This window comes from Gordionus sp. m RMFG-2023, chromosome 1 (assembly GCF_954871325.1).
Source record: "Gordionus sp. m RMFG-2023 chromosome 1, tfGorSpeb1-WG-v2, whole genome shotgun sequence".
Lineage (NCBI taxonomy): Eukaryota > Metazoa > Nematomorpha > Gordioida > Chordodea > Parachordodidae > Gordionus > Gordionus sp. m RMFG-2023.
In genome coordinates, this window is record NC_088775.1 from 59,808,704 (window position 1) to 59,826,707 (window position 18,004).

The window sequence follows — 18,004 nt, forward strand, 5'->3', positions numbered from 1 at the left end:
TTTATCACAATAGAATGTTAGAAACAAGCGATTACCTAGAATAAATTATCAAGAAATTTAGATGGGTAGTAGAAAAAAACAAAAGTTGAAAAAGAGACTAGAATTCATCGATAATCGTTTACAAGTAAACGTAATCAATTACCAGTTATAGTCTATTAGTTACAAGAGAACGTTAGAAACAAGCAAATACTAGGATAACTTATTAATAGAATTTAAGGTGGACTTTAGAAGAAAAAAATCTGTAAAGAAAGAGTAACAACATAAGACTAGCAATTGTCAATGATTGAAAAACAAGCGCTAATCTGGTTGGTTAATAACTTGCAGAGATAAATAGCTAATCGTTTACCGTGGGCTGACAAGCAACAGAAGATAGGATTCAAAAATTTCAAGTTGTTAAATATACTTGTAAAGTCAATAAACGGTAATCGGTTACTTCAATAGAAGCTTAAAATATGAGACAAGGCACATCCGTCGTTAGAACCTAGAAGACATTAAAGATTAAAAATAATAGATTTGGTGGAGATACAAGATCAGTAAAGCCGAAATCGAAAGAAAGTTGGGCGTTTCCAGAATGGTTGGTCGAATTAAGATAAAGGGTGTTGTGATATCAAAAAATATGTAAATGATATAGAAGGTGTGTATTTTGTGTTCATGTATGGATATATAATTTACATATAATATTTATTTTGGTTAAAGTTTTGTTTTATATATTCGAAAATGTTTGTTATGTAAATGAAATGAAAACTAGTAATAATTGTAGATATTTCGTAATTTAAGGGTTTAACAATAGAGTTTATTCACTTTTATTTTAATGCTAATAAATTTTTTAATTTTTAATCTTTTTATTTTTTTAGTTTAATTTTTATTTTTAACTTTAATTTTATAATGTTTTTACTGTATAATTTATTCTTATATAATTAATATTTATGCATAAAGGAAACAGTGGCGTAGACAGGATTTATCCATGGGAGGGGGGGGGGTTAAAAATTTATTTGGAAGCGAAGCCCCCACCATATTTTTAAATTTTGGCAATATTATGTGCTTTATTAGTGTCTAACCAATATAGTAGCCAGCATAAATGCAAAAAATATTAATAACAAAATTTTGGCCAAATTTATTATTAATAAGTGACTGGAAGCATTATTCTAAAAATTTTATCAATGTTTAGTCAATTGTAAATTAATTCATCCAGTGTATAAAGAAAAAAAAATTGCCCCCAAACCTTCCATATTTTATGATACTCAATATATCTTATTGAGTGTTAAAAATAATTATTTTAATTAAATTTTAGAGAATTTCATTATATATTTTATTTATTATTAAAATACTTTAGTATAAATAACATCCCTTAATTTAACTATGCATTTATTTTAATGATAATATACAATAAAATAAATTTCAAAATATAGAAATTTTATACAGATTATTATATTAAAAATTTATTGTAAATAACTATATTTAAATAAAATATAATTCAATAAAATATAAGTAATTCTTATACTGTATTTAAAAAAATATAATTTAATAATTATAGATAATACAAATGAATCAAAATATAAATAATTCTTATTGTAAAAGAATGCAATACTTTTATTAAAAATTGGGAATCTAAAATGCAATTACACATGGAAAGGGTTTGCAAAGCATTTTTTATCTCAAAGAGTATTCTATTCTATCAAAATTTTTATACGATATCACAAAATAATTTATCATACGATCCTGATAAATCATCAGAATAATACTCTGAGATTTTCTTAATATCTTCTCGCGTTTCAAGTGTAAACCGGCAGAAGAAAATAGAAGCTTTTTAAAATAAAATTGTGACTAATAAATCTTTCCTTTAATTGAAATAAAAATTTATCAATAAGGGAAATATAAATATTTATTTTATAAAAATCCTCAATCGTAGATGCATAAATATTTAAGCGATTGGACTGTTAGAAACTACTCTTGGTTTAAAAATTTCAATCCCAAACATATTAGCGATTTCCTTTACTTTCTCGTATATATCATGAAATTTTCATCCACATTATCTATGATATTTGTTAATATTTCAACAATATCCTTTCATATTCATAACCTCCCTTAAATCTAAATCAATTTTTTGTAACATTTTTCCAAAATCATATGTATAATTAAATAAAAAATATACACATTGAATTGATATTAAAAATTGTGGCTTCGTAATAGCTAGCAAAAGATTTTCAGCATCTACGTAATCTTTTTCTTTGCTTGATATGGGATTCGAGCGCTGCAAAAATAATTTCATATAATTTGATGAAATGTTTTACTGATTGTTGTCTTTCAATAAATCTAGCTGGACAAAATCTATATAGTTTTTTTTGATTATTTGAATCAATATCATCAAACGTTAAGATAAAAAGCTGCCTCTTCTTGGGCGGTGTGAAAAAGTTACAAACCGACGATATTGTTTCTAAATTTTGATAAATATATTAGAATTATAAAAAGATATCTATAATACATAATAAAATCTAATAAATTTCAATTAAATTAAAATATTTTTACCTAAACTGTTCTGGATGTTTCGAATTTCGCATGCCTCATATATCAACAAATTTAGACAATGTGAACTACAGTGAACATATAGAGCTGAGCTATAAAGCTATCTAATTCTTGACTGCACCACTTGAAGTGACCACTCATCGAGTAAGCTCCATCATATGCTTGGTCTCTCATTAGATTTAAATTTAAATCTTGGTCTTGAATGGATGCTAAAATTTCTTTTGCTATCGTCTTTGATTTAGTGTTATGTAAGTAAATAAATTGAACAAAGAGTTCCTTCATTTTGAAATCACCTGATTTCAAATCCTTACTGCTATAGATAATTCCTCCATGTTACCAACATCTGAAGTCTTATCCGCCAAAACACTAAAATATGGTGACGCTTTCACTTTTGTAGAAATTTGTTTCAATATGAACCTATTGCATATGGCTATTATTTTATTTTGAATACTTGGACTAAGGTAGGTTATTTAGCAGAGCTTTCAAAAAGCTTCATATAGTTATCATTGTTTCAACAATTCCTTGAGATTCCCTTCATTATGAGAAGAGTATGTAAGTGTTAAGGGACCAGCAGATATTCTATGAGCTTTTAATGATAAGCGCTTCCCTAACCAAATGATTTCATCAATTATTATAATTATTCATGCTCTGTTGGTTGTAACAATATTATTTTTTATTTATTCAAATACAATAGATATTGTTATCCTTTGACATAGATGGCTTTTAAAGCATCCAATATCTCACAAGAAATGAGATGGTAAATATTTTAGTTCATATAATTATATATTTTTAAATCATGTGATCATTTAAAATTAAAAATTCTTATTTGTTTATTTAAAATATATTTCATTTTGATATCATATATATTATTTTTCTCAAACTGAAACCGTTTTTTAAATGATTCACAATACAAAAAAAAATTTAAAAAAAAAAATTTAATAAAAATTTTTTTTCCCCAGAGGTTATGAGGGGAGGGGGAGGAGATTTCAACCACCGCCCCCACCGCTGTATACGCTACTTAAAGGAAACCATAAATTATGTTATTATGTTAAATTTAATATTATATTATCATTTTTATTTAAATGACAATGATACCTAAAACTTTACAATTCAACAGTTATCAACCCTCTTTTAGTATATAAATAGATGAAAATTATTTAATCATGATCATTAATTAATTTTTTTGTTTTTTTGATAATTCACGACGAGAAAATTTTTATTTTATATAATTGGAATTAATTTTTATATAAACTACGACAAAATTATCCCTAATTCAATAAATTCTTAATTTTTATATATAAACTCCAAAGTTTTCTTTTAATTACTTCATTCAAAATGACCATGACGACCCGTTGTTATGCAATTTTAAATTGGGCTTAAGCCGTTCCTTTTATTTCATTTTTTTATTTATTAAATTAATTTAGGACTTAAACCCGTTCATATCCAGCGGCGCCGCGAATGCCGTTTCTACCATTTTATTTCTTAGTTTAACCAATTTAAATCTGCCCTAATTCAGTGGTGAAGCAAATGCCGTTCCTTATTTATTAAATTAATTTAGGACTTAAATCCGCCCTAATCCAGCGGTGCGACGGGTGCCGTTACGGTATGCAACGATCCACTAAGGGGCTGCGGTCGCCTTACAAAGAGGTACCTATGGTACTTACACTTTTTTTTGTAGTCTTTAGTACGATGACTAAATTGCTCGCAAAATCTGGTCACCCTGTCACCCTCTCTGAAAATTCCGGACCATCAAACTCAGTCGACCCCCCCTCTCTCCTACGATAGACCTCTGCCTAGGGTCATTGTCCCAAATATTTTATTTTGCATACTAGAATATATTTTCGGTCATATCAGATTTTATATATTAAGATCGCCTTCAGTTCAGGAAATATCCCATGGATTCCATATCCAAATTTGATATATATATATATTTATCTATATCAGAGATTTGCAAGCACGCTAAGCCTTAAGTCCGGTGTGGGTACACGATACGAGCCATATTTTAATAGACATATTATATTTTGAAAAAATCCGGGTCTGACCGGGTATAAACCCCGGACAAAGCAGGGCTGAAAATTATTTTTAAAAAAAAATCCGGGTCAGGCCATACAAATAGTACCTCTGCATATCTCTGATATAAATAAAAATTTTTAGATCAGAAATTATTGTTCGCATCTAATAACAAATAAAATATAAATTAGAAACAATTTTTTATTTAATTAGTTGATTATTTGTTGAGCACTTGTGTTTAGAATAATCATCATATTGATTTTATTTTCACTTTAATATGTTTGGTTAAATTCAAAAAATACCATGCAAGGTGAGTGAAATAAATATACATATACAATATTTATTCAATATATAGGCTCGATAGGAAATTTTGTAGATGCATTTATACTAAGCTTGATATTATACACTCAATCAACATTCACATTATATGAAGATCAAATTGGGAAATTTGATTGGTTGCATTTATTTTATATTTTAATTTATTTGTAATATTCCAATGTGTAGGCATCAAAATTATATAGGATTTGTAACACATGTTTTTGTAGGAAAAGTTTTAGATAGTAGTAAACACATAATACTTGCCACTGAACAAAATATATTAGCATCTTTAAAACTTGAAACAGGCGAAATTGGTATTAGTAATTTAAATATTTATTGTTTAAATCTTTAATAAAGTTTGGAGACATATATTAGAAAGTGGAAGAGAAGGTCATATTGAGGTTGGATTTATAATAGAGAACAGTTTAATTAAATATATGATCATAAATATATATAATATCTAGAATTAATAACACTGCTGAATAATTATACAATGATTAGAGTATGGAATGTACTTACAAGTTTTATGATTGAAGAAATAATGATTCAGAATACAGCTAATAATATGTATTAGTAAATTTTATTATTGATATTATATTTTCAATTTAGCCAACAACTTCTTTATGATGAAAATTCTGGTAAAAAAATTGTTAACTTTAATTATTAGTATGTTATTTAAGGCTATATTTTATCCAAAAAAATGGAATCCATTATGTTACATAGTATACCTAGATGGAAGCTTATTTGGGAGACAACTTATAAGTTACTATCAACATTAATCTTGTTAATTGTTTTAATTTTAGTAAAAAATTTTATGATCCACATTTATATATTAACAGAATAACAAATATGTTAAACATAATTGATATATCTTTAGAAAAACAACTGTTATCATTTGTATCATTTAATCTTAAAAATGGAACAATTATATCAGAACTAATATCAATTGATGAAAATTTCTCCAAGTAATTTTAAATATTTACCTCAGTTAAATATATATTTCAATATTTTTCCAATAGTATATAATTTGGTTAATTATATTTAAAAAACTTAAATTCTTATTTTGATTTTATAACCAATTAACACTGATACTATTAACAATAGATACACAATTATTAAAGATGGGATGTTTTTTATTTGTTTGCTTGATAACAAAAAAATATATGTTTTCCATTCACAAATAAACAATTTGAAATACTTTTCTTACACGTTAGAACAAGTAAGTATTAATTATTTACACCAAATTTATAATTAATATTATTGAACCATAGAATATCATATATCCATTGGAGACTAAATTTGTGATGAAATTATTCACACCTGTGTTGTCGCATATTTCTTTCATTTTTATACATGATCTATCAAACAAAATATTTGAAATCTATCAAATTATACTTAAGAAGACACAGAGTCATCAATATGACATGTCTTTCATGAAAATTGGAGCTATATTAGAAAATGTAAGAAGTAGCTTATTTATAAGAAAATCGAAATCATTTTGGATAAATTTTGATAGCTTGATTTTGGAAAAATTTCTTAAATAAATAAGTATCTGAAATTTAAATATATAACATACAATAATTTGAAAAGTATTTGGGTTAACCACCCTAAGTATATTTGAGAATAAACACATAATATTTTGCTTGCCCTATTTGATAATTTTGAAGGTTTTTAAGAGTTGTTAAATTTCATTTTATTTGATAATTTTGAAGGTTTTTAAAAGTTGTTAAATTTCATTTAAAAAAACAGATTTATTTTTGTTTCTAATGCCAGGTAAATTTAAAAGTGTTAACTACATAATTAGTTAAAGTTAATTTTCACCAACAAAACTGTTTTATTAAAAGTAGGCCTAAGGCTTGATTGGTTTGGTATAAGATGGGCATGTTTTGATTAATATATAAATACATTTTTTATGGGAGGGGGGGGGTAAATTTTTCATGGGGTTTAGAGCACTGCTAGTTGGTCAAGACCTGAACAGGCTTTTGCCTACATTTAAAAAAATATAAGCTAGATTCCAAATTAAATTTTCTTCTAAAATTTGTCCTTGTCTTAATTTTTTTAATCAAGTTGGTTTCTTAAAAAAATAAAATAGAAACAGATATTTTTTTTTATTAAAATGAAATGATAATTTAAATTTATTTAAGATTAGGAGCAATTTGTGATATTTATTTATTTAACTTCATAAATATGTCCTAAACATATGGTGAATTCCATGACAAATCAACATTAGTTTCAACCCAACCCCATCAGATTTTTCTAAGATTTATACTAGAGTTTGCATATATTATAACAAAAAAATAAGCTTCAACTTCAAACAATGGCTGAGATATGGGCTTCTAGGAAAATATGGAGCATTTTAGGCAAAATGCTTCACTTTAATTTTGGATATATTTGGATAATTGATCAAGTGGAAGTTGGGCTAAGCTCAGGTTTAGGAGATATAACATTTTAATCATTAGTCAATTATAATAAATAGATAAATCATTAACAGTAATATATTTAAGCTAAGATTTTTTATATATTTTATTTATTTAAAAAAGGATTAAATAAGGTGAAGGGAGAGGGGGGCTATTGTTAATTTATTTAATATATTTATTTCACCTAAAATTCACACAATTTGAATAAACATATATGTTGGGAAGGCCTAAGAAATGTAACTTCCCTTGATAATTAACCAGAATTAACGATTACATTATCTGACTTAAAAAATTAAGAAATATTTTTTGAAAAGTTTTTCATAAGATAATTTTAATATTAACGATGAATGTGAAATCATTAAGCAATTGAAAAATATTATTGAAACAACAGATTCTTGAAATGAAAAATTCAAATGACGGTTCCCAAATTCCTGGACACTAAAAATAAGAAAAATTTTTTATGACTGAATCCATGTCAAGGATAGAAAAAAATTGGTCAAGGAAAATGGTGTTTATTCCAATCTAAATATTATAATGGTTGGAAGTGTTTTTAAGATTATTTATGATGCCTGGTAAAAACTTTTTTTTAAATATTAATAGAGGTTAGAAGCAAATTGAAGAAAATAATCATTTTATGCAATCATAAGGAAATATTCTAATCATAAAGAAGCTTATATTGATATAAAAGTAAGCTTTAATAATGCAGATTCAAGGCAAATTTTTTTTAAACTTAAAATGATTGGTATGCTTAAAATCTAAATTTAAAAATTTATCAAAAAGTTTTTTTTTGAATACTCAAAGTTCATAATCTAAGCTATCATGAACTTGGGAATCAAAGCAGGATGCCATTTTTTCATAATAGCCCATGACAAACATAATCAAAAGTTTAGCAAAAAGTGCTACCTTCAGTGTCCATATGAGAATCAAATATTAAACACTTTAAATTTATTTAATTTTTACAAAGCAAATATCACTGCAATTAATTACGCATATGTAAAAGATGACAAATATGAAAAATATCTAAGACCAAACTCATTCCCAGAATATAAAAGTTTCATGCTTTTATGCCACTTAGGGAAAGTTAAATTATTTTTCATATTGTGAAAAAACCCTTCTTTCAAATATTTATTAAGAATATATGGTCTAATTATTAAAATGCTATATCTCCTAAACTTGAACTCTGTCTAACTTGAAAGTTTTCTTATTTATTCATTAATCCTATATCTATATACACTACAATTGGAGAGAAAAAAAAGCCGATTTGCATTTTCGGTTTACTATATCCCATCATTGACATTTAAACATTTTCAATACAATTTTGAAAGCTTACCATTTGGCTACATAAAGAAATTTAAATGACTCTTCTAGCTCAATAATATATAATTAAATGGAGTACATTTTGCCCCAAACCCCATTTTTTCGACATTTAGATGCCCATATTTCAGTCGCTGTTTGGAGTCAGGACTAAAATGTTTTTTTTCTTTGTTATAATATATTCAAACTTTTGTAAAAATTTTAGAAAAATCTGAGGGAGTCGAATAGAAAATCGTGTTTTTATGTTGATTTGTCATGAAATTATATATATTTTTAATAAAAAACTTTGGGCCTTGTAATTTTTTTTGATTAGGTTTAAAAATTTATAAAAATTCCAGGATCGGCTTGGCTTAAAATATACTCATTTGAGAATTGATTAAGCCAAAAAAAATTGCAGGGATCTAGTGGGATTTTATTATGAGAATCACAATATCTAACAGTGTTTTTGTTGAATTAGTTTTATAATAAATATAAATGGTTATATATTGTATCTAATTATTTCCAGTGAACTTAATCTCAATTTATTACAAAGCCACTTGTTAGATTTCTGTTTGGTCTAAGGTTGTGACAATATTAAATATAGGATTAGGAATTATACTTATCATTTTTTTTTAAAAATTGGATTAGATTAGTATTTTTTTTATAAACTGAGATTTTATTGTTTTTTTTATTATTTTATGATTGTATAGTAAGTCTTTTATGTTTATTTTACATAATTTCTTAATAATGACTAAAAGTAAAAGCCTAATATTTTATTTGCAATATTAAAAAATTGAATCATATTTTAGGTTGTGAACAAAATTTGTTTCATAAGTTTTAGAACTTTAAGTATATAACTATCGTCAATATGCAAATTTTACAAAATTTAAAAAAGATGTTTTGACCACATTTTACATTTAAGAGGCTTATTACCTTAGTATATCTAAAAATGCAATAACATTTTTTTACAATAAGAATTAGAAATTTATATTTTTAATATTGCAGCTTGATTATTATTGAGTTCTATCTAAGCCACTTTTTGACAAGAGTTAAGGCCAAATCATTATTAAGTTCCTGCACTCCACCATTTAAAAACTCCAAATAATTAATTTAAAATATGTTACAAAGTTTCATATCCATTTTGATCTTATGTTTTTATTATCATAGGATTCTATCTGTTTACGTTTAATGAATCATCACTACTATTTTTATCACTTGATAATCAAAAATATTGAATTTTTATAAAATCTTGTAAAAGTAATTTAAACAACTACAGAAAAGTGTTGGTGTTTGAGAATTTTGTCAGTTATAAACTAAAGTAGAACAGTATTTTTATTGAGTACAAGAAATAGATTACCAATTTTTTGTTTACTTAAATTAATCTATTTTTATAAAATAATATCAATTTCAATGCTCATATGTAGGGCTGAGAAAGCAAAGAATCAGAGGTGCACCGATACCACTTTTTTTTGCCGGTACTAATACGGTATCGACTGATACCTCCAATGCCCGATACTAACCTCATTCTTATTTCCACAAAACTATTTGTTTGTTTTTGATTTAATTCATAATACCTTTGAATTCTAATGAAGCTTGTAGACATAATTTTTTCTCTTGTATTGGAAAAGAATTAACGCTCATTGTTAATATCGGTTTTATGATGATTATTGTTTAAAATATAAATATTACTCATTCAATACAGGTCAAATCAAATCAACCACTTCACACCTGACCACTTTAAATTTCGATAAAATTTGTAGAAACGTTTTATATATCCTATAGTTATATTAAAAACGAAATTTTATCTCATTAGCAATTTTATTATTTGAGATCAGGGTTGTGAACCCGAATTAGGGCTCAGGAATTTAAAACTCAATTTAACGAAAATAAAGAGAGGAACTTAATCGATACCGATTTTCTGAAAAATGTCGGAACCCGCCTCGGGTCTATATTACCCCGAGTTCAATGGGTTGCCCATAAATGGGTCTCTCTTTGGTCTGTGATCTCAAAATGTTCAATCAAATAATTTTAAGTTTCTGAACCCTAATTTGGGTTCACAACTCTGCCTGAGACAATGGGGACTGAAGGTAAAAAAAATTAGTTTTTAATTAAAAACTAAATTAGTTAGTGTTTTGGTTTCCATTTTCTTACATACATTTTATTTGATAAAATGATTTATAACATATATATTAATTTTGAAACATCATATTGACTATTAAGTAAAAAGGAAATTGTAATGGCTTTATAATTCGTAAATTTTCATGTTTTAATTTATTTTAAAGAATAGAAGAGAAAAAGAGTATCATAGTAAATTATTTGATATCGCCATCAGCTGCGATACTCCTAAATTATAAAATATCCCTTGTTTCTCCGATGAATTCTACGAAAATTTTATTATAACTGATAATTATGATGAAAACATCAAAATAAATTTTTACTAATATTCCAATTAGAGAAATATAGATTTAGATTGATAAACATCACATACATCAATTTTTTTTACCTTAGTATAATATTACCTTGCAAATAAAAAGTGAATGCTTCAGGAGATCCTGTCAGGAATTGCTGAAAAAAATATATTAATGAGTTATGGGCTAATTTGATATTATATCAAATAAAAAACCAGTTGTCAATCAAAAATTAGATATGTGCATTAGAGGTCTGAAATGTCCAGGATGTCTGGAAAAAATTTATTTGGGTCAGACTGGGCAATATTAGGCTAGATTATTGATGAATTCTGATATTTGATAGAAGTAATGTTGTTAAATCAGGGGTTTCGAACCGTTAAGTATAGCATTTCGGTTCGTTTCAGTTTTTTAAAATTTTATAAAGGTTTTGTTCCATTTCGGGTTTTTTGAGGTTTCGAATTTATAACGGTTTTTTTCGGTTCGTTCCGGTTTTTATAAATTTGATTTTAAAAAAAAATTAATCATAAAGCATATATATATTAATCTTAGAGAAAAATCTTTTTAATTTATATATTTATAATTCCTTATTTAATTTAACCATGAATTTGTTATCTAATTAACTAGTAATTTGCCTAATCTCTATTAAATTGAGACAATAAACTTGATATTGATTAATATGAAGATGACGATATAATTGTAAAAAAATTTAAACTCGAAAAGAAATCACTAATTTATATTGCTCCCCAAAAAATTTAAGATGATAAAAATTAATTATTTTAAAAACCCGTTCTTTCTCTTATAACTGATTTTTATTTATCGACTGAAAAAAACTGATTGATGAACTAGTAACTACTAATGCATTACATATTGTATCATTACTTCTATAACTTTCCTTCTAGCATGATGCCAATTTTGATGATTTTTTTTATTTTGCCAAAAATATGTTTAACTATCTACCAAACGGGTTAAAGTAGTAAAGAAGTATGAAATACGCACTAATTATTGACTTAAATTTTCGAGATAATGCTTCCAGATGTTTGGCTAACTTTACACTTAAAACGTGATATCATAGTTAGTTTTTGGTTCATAATTTGGTTACCTTTTCAATGGCTGGTGAAATTCATTAAAGAATGAATAAGGCACTAAATATTAACCCAAACCAGATAGTTAGAATTTCTATGTTCTCTGTTCTGGTATGATGCTAATTTTGACGATTTTTTATTAAAATTCTTCTCCTCGTTATACCAACTACCAAAAGAGAATAAAGTAATATAATATACTAACAAAGCCCTAGCTAATGGTTTGGTATAAGATCCAGGATGAATTAAAAGTACTAGAGGCATTAAATATTAGCGCATGCCAGATATAGTTTTTCACGATAGGCAATTTTCTTTTTTCTTTATATTATCTAGCGGATTAAATTAATATTCAACTATAATCTAAATATTGATAAAATTTACTGAATTAATGCTTTCCTTTTTAATCTTAAGGTTTCCAAAATACGGATACTAAAAATTTTGTCCTTTATGCACCACTATACTGGCTAAAGTCATACACTAATAAAGCACAAAACATTGCCATATTTTAGAATTAGGGCTTGTTCAGTCAACTTTAACGGAGATTATATTTGCCAAAAAATTAATTCCCCCCTCCACTGGAAAGTCATGGCTACGTCATTGATTGGATCTAAAGATCAGCGTAATAGGCTCTTGATAAAGCTGAATAATCTTATAATACCCAACAAAGATGCGACTTCTATGATTTTCTTGAAATAAAGGAGACTAAATTAAGAAAATTATTTATAGATAATTTTCTTTCAAGCACAAAATACTCAAAAGAACATTTTTGATCATTTTTCTTATTAAAAATTTGTTTATAAAATCAAATACCATTACCATCAAGTGCTAGTACTGAGCGGTTATTTAGTGTATTAAAATCTTTACTTGTGATTGCCAGTCTTGACTTGGGGATGTTATTTTAGAAATGATTTCATTATTAAAATAAATATGAAATAAATATTGCACCACATGATTATTTTTATTCCATAATTTTAGTCATTTTTTTTATTTAAATTCTTTTATATCAATAAATATATTGAAATATTTATAAATTTTGATTTTTATTCCGCACAAGCCGGCTCAGCTTCGAGGCTGCCGAAAAAATTGGCTCAACCTTAGAGTGTAAGCTAATAAAATCGGTTCAACCTTGGAGCACGAGTAGTAAAAATCGGTTCAATCTTGGAGCTCAAGCCGAATAAATCGGCTACACCTTGAAACGCGAAGTAAAACAATTAGCTCAGCCTTGGAAAGCCAAAAAAATTGGCAACTTTGGAGCGCGAGCCAAAAAATCGTCTCAATCTTGGAGCGCGAGCCCAACAATCGACCTTAGATCTCGGCTCAACTTTGGAGCGCCATTCTAAAAATGCTCAGCTTTGGAGTGCGAACCGAAAAAATTGGCTCAGCCTTGGAGCTTGAACCGAGAAAAATTGGGTAACCTTGCAGCGCGGGCCGAAAAAATCGGGTCAGCCTTGGAGTACAATCCAATCGATTTAATCTATTTTGATTTTTATATTAAAAATTAATATGCAATAAATATTTTTGCTATTGAGTCTTAGAATATAAAATTTCCGTAATTACTTCTTAAAAATGAAACCTAACCATTATATTATAGTCTTATAGCTTGCCTTGTTATTATATTACTAGCAGATAACCCGTCAAGAATGACGGGGAATCAGAATTTTCTCCTTTATTTGATGATGGATGGATCAGAAATTTTCCTATCTTATGATCTGTTATTCAGAAATTTATATTTATTTAGATAAGGGGTTATTCTAATTTCTATTATTTATATAAAATATGTTAATGATATATTTAGTAATTTTAATTTATGTGCACTATCAAAAATCTCTTAAACGAAATTTTTATTCATTTATATTTGTAATTTATAATCTTAAATATATAATCCTAAGATTGGAAAATTTCTGATTCATCCATCATTAAATAAAGGCTAAATTCATTAGTCATCTATCATTGAATAAAGGAGAAAATTCCAGCTATTTACTTATATATTTAATAACGAATCCTTAAAAATTCCTAAAATATATATAAATTTAAGGCAAGATCACAACAGGCATTATTTTTTTTTTATTTATGCCAAAATAAAAATGGATTAATATTTCCTCCATATATACACTTCCCAATGGCTTTCTTTATTTCCTTAAGTCCAAAAATTTCTTGAATCCAACAATTATCAAATTTATTTTTGTAAATAAGGCATATCTGTGGTTTGCCCATCCTTTAAGTTCAAAAAAAGTCTGATGAGAAATGAAATAATTCAGTTATTGAAATTAGAGACCTTCACGGGCCTTGATTTTTTCATCTGCCTCCACTCCAGCTCAGGTCAGCAGTAAAAATAATTTGCAGGCCCAGTTTATATTTAATAAAAAATTAAAACCCAAGTCCATCATAAGTTTCAAAAATTTTGCCCAAGCCCATATTCAATTTAATTTATTGTTTTAAATGAAAATAAACATAATTTCAGTGTATTTAGGCAATCACTTTGTTTTCAATACTGAAATTTATTATTATTAGAAGAAAAAAATTGAAATATATTTTTAAGTTAGTTACAGTTGCTAAATTTAAATAAAATTTTTTAGGCCTTTTTTCAAAAACTCAAGTCTAGCCCAGGCACGTTAGAAAATATATTATACCTGGCGCCCAATGGGCCGCAAGCCTCCCCATGAAGATCTCTGATTGAAATTTTAAACCATTTTAAATCATTAAACTATTTTGTCACCTGAGTTAGAAGTTATTATCTCCATTTTTGTCTAATTTTTTTTTGATAGATTGATTATTTAAGAATATATTAATCTATTTACATAACTTAGAATTTTAACTTATAAAATAAATTATAGCCAGTATTAGATTATTCTCTCTCCTTATTTCTTCCTATTGTTAAAATTATATTCCATTTACAAAAAATAATAAATCCACCCAGCATGATTCTTTAAAACTTTCAAGTATTATGTAAATGGGATTAAAAGTATTTTAACTGATTGTATGGTTTTATATAATGATCCTGATATTACTGAAAAAAAGAATATTTTTTATTATTATTTTAAGAAAAATAATTTTTCATTCTATTAAAATATATTTTTTTAAAAATAAAATTTCTGTTGTTGTTTACAATAGTAATTATTATTATTCAATAAAATTTTTGGATTTAAAGAGAAGCTGTTTGGAGAATAGAATAATATTTCTTAAAATAATATAAATAAAATTTGGTATTTATTCTATCTCCAGTTTTAGAATAATAATAAAAATGATTTTTTAAGAAATATATCATTGGTATTTTATATAATTAAGTGATGAAGAACTATTAAATATACACATCCTTAAATTAAAAAAGAAAATTAGGAAAGCATTTCTAATAATCAAAATACAGAAAAAAGTAGAGATAGAATAATATAATTTTTAAGCGACGATTTGTTAATAGAAGGAAAAAAATAAAATTCCATTAAAAGTAAAAGCAATATTTGAAACAAATGTTGAAAATGGACAAAAAATTTAAATAGATGCAATGAAAGGTATTTTATTAAATGTAGACATATTATATTTTGCTCCTTAGTCAGAACAGAATTGAATGTTTCTAATGGATAGAAATTAAAAATGTTCCCAAATAGTCAAAAATAAAATCATATAGTTGAATATGCAAAATCTGCTCTTCACTAAAAATGGGTCTGATTTCTCTTTATATTCCAATCCTTAAAAATGTAGTTAACTGCTAAGCAAGCTTTATTTTTTCCTATATCACTTCATAGACGTTGAAAGAATCTTTTCTTTAATCAATAGCCAAATGAGAGGAATGGATTAACTGTGTTCATTCTGCAAAGATTTCTATAAATTTTTGAGAAAATACCAAATATATTATGAAAAATATGGAATAAAAATAATATTATTTGTGAGTTATATGAATTTTATCTAATTAAGAAATGATTGGATTTATTCATTATTTTAACAAATTTTTCACATCCAGACACAATAGTTTTCACCCTTGAGAATTTCATATAATATCTACACATATCTCAAAAAATCATTCAAATGCCTTTAAGACCTTTATAAATACTCTTTTAAACAAAGACCTTCTATCATAGATTTGAATCAAATATGGAGCCAACCTGATTGTGTCACAAAAACTCTGTGGTGGTATCCATATCCACTCCATTGCATTTGGCTATTTAGAAGATTATTAGCAAAAATAATTGCCATGGATCAAAATCCAGGGTCTTAACTCATTAATATATAGCAATTAGGATTCAGTGTTAAAAGAGAAGTCAAAATAGTATGCCACTCATATTATATTCAGAATCCTCTTCCTAACATGGATATTATCAAAGTACACTTAAAAAATGCTTTTCACAAATTTCGAGAACATTTCATTAATTGTTTTACTCCTAAATTCCTATACTGTGACATTAAAACTTCTTTATTCAGCCTTCATGTCATAGACTCTGATGAAAGGATCCAGCAGGGGAACACATGTCCTCTCTTATAATACCTTGGTATTCGTGATCTCATCAAATAAAATAATTGAAGTTTAAATTTCTTTGAAGCCAATTTCAGAAGACTCATTCTTAATAAATCCAAACTGCTTCTTCCTTTGATAACTATGTGCAAAATAACAGAACTATTTTATTTCATAGAAATGATAACTCATAAAGTATGATGTTTTTAATTTAACAACTCCAAGGGTGTAGTTAAACTGAGAATTATATAAATGCAAATATTTAATTATATAACCTTTTTAAAATATATAATCGTACAAAATGCAAGTGGCTAAGCTATATTTCATGCTTTGATAGATTTTTTTTATTGATAACTTATCAAATAAAATTTGTTAGATTTTATAGTTATGAAAAATGAATATTTAGTCTGCAGCCCAATATCCGCCTTCTGATGAGTCATCTTGGGTTGAGTATATAAAAAGTTGATTTTCGTAAATTGATTATTTTAAAAAATTATAAAAAATTTAAGCTTGGTTGTGAGTTTGGTTTATGATGATCACCATTGGACCGAATATGCTATAATATTTTTATTGGACAAATATTCTTTAAAAGAACACTATTGGCTAAATTTGATTGACGTTTTTGACGATTATTATTATAGATTTGGCTATTTTTGACGATTATTATAGATTTGGCTATTTTTGAAGAAAAATAAATCGTATCAGGTCAATTCATCGAAACTTTTATCGCGAAACACTTTTTCGTGAATCTTTTATCGCGAATGTCGTTTATCGCTAAAAGTTTTTATAGCGAAGGTAAAATAAACCAATTCTGCGAATTTATCTCCGCGAAACATTTATAGCGAAGACAATTTCGCGAAGCCATTGTCGCGAATTTATTTCCGCGAAACCTTAATTGCGAAATTATTAATAGCGAATACATTTTAGCGAACACTATAGCGGATTTTTTTATCGCGAGCGCATTACCGCGAAACAATAAATATATTGCGAATGCATTTATTTATAGGAAAACAACATATTATTTATTATTTGATGTTTTTTAATAAAAAATGATATTATTTTTGTTACAATTTATTAGTGATTTTCACGCCCAAGATTTTAATTAAAAAATATTTCTTGAAGTTCAAAAAGATTTATGAACATATTTTGATAAAAATTCTTAATCTTTGTAAATGTATTTTTTTTGAGGAATTCTTTTGTGAAATTTATTATAAATATACAATTTTTAAGTGAAATCTTTTATAGTTTTTTATCATTTTTGTAAAATTATCTATTTCTCAAGTATATTAAAAGAGGTGGGTTTTCTAAATAATTTTTTTAAATATTTTTATTCAACTTATTTTATTTTATATGATCTTTTTAAGGAAAATAATTTAATGTGACAATTGTCATATTCGTAATTTTTTAAGATTTTTGAAATTTTTTGACTCAAAAGGGTAGAAATATCATTTATATTGTAAAGATGTTAAATTATAAATTCAATGAAGATGTTCCTTGGAAATATGGCAAGTA

The 18,004-nt window shown here is 26.0% G+C and overlaps 1 protein-coding gene across 1 annotated transcript in view; it reads left to right on the top strand.

Moving 5' to 3' along the window:
• The first annotated feature begins 4,836 nt into the window (after window positions 1-4,836).
• The window catches only part of LOC135928082 (ER membrane protein complex subunit 1-like), an 86,381-nt gene continuing 73,213 nt past the window's right edge, over window positions 4,837-18,004 (top strand). Inside the window, exons 1-10 of the mRNA XM_065464417.1 lie at window positions 4,837-4,843; window positions 4,889-4,988; window positions 5,038-5,165; window positions 5,209-5,274; window positions 5,316-5,418; window positions 5,461-5,489; window positions 5,532-5,613; window positions 5,655-5,816; window positions 5,956-6,070; window positions 6,123-6,311. Coding sequence (XP_065320489.1) covers window positions 4,837-4,843; window positions 4,889-4,988; window positions 5,038-5,165; window positions 5,209-5,274; window positions 5,316-5,418; window positions 5,461-5,489; window positions 5,532-5,613; window positions 5,655-5,816; window positions 5,956-6,070; window positions 6,123-6,311 — 981 coding nt within the window. The remainder of the gene's footprint in view (window positions 4,844-4,888; window positions 4,989-5,037; window positions 5,166-5,208; window positions 5,275-5,315; window positions 5,419-5,460; window positions 5,490-5,531; window positions 5,614-5,654; window positions 5,817-5,955; window positions 6,071-6,122; window positions 6,312-18,004) is intronic.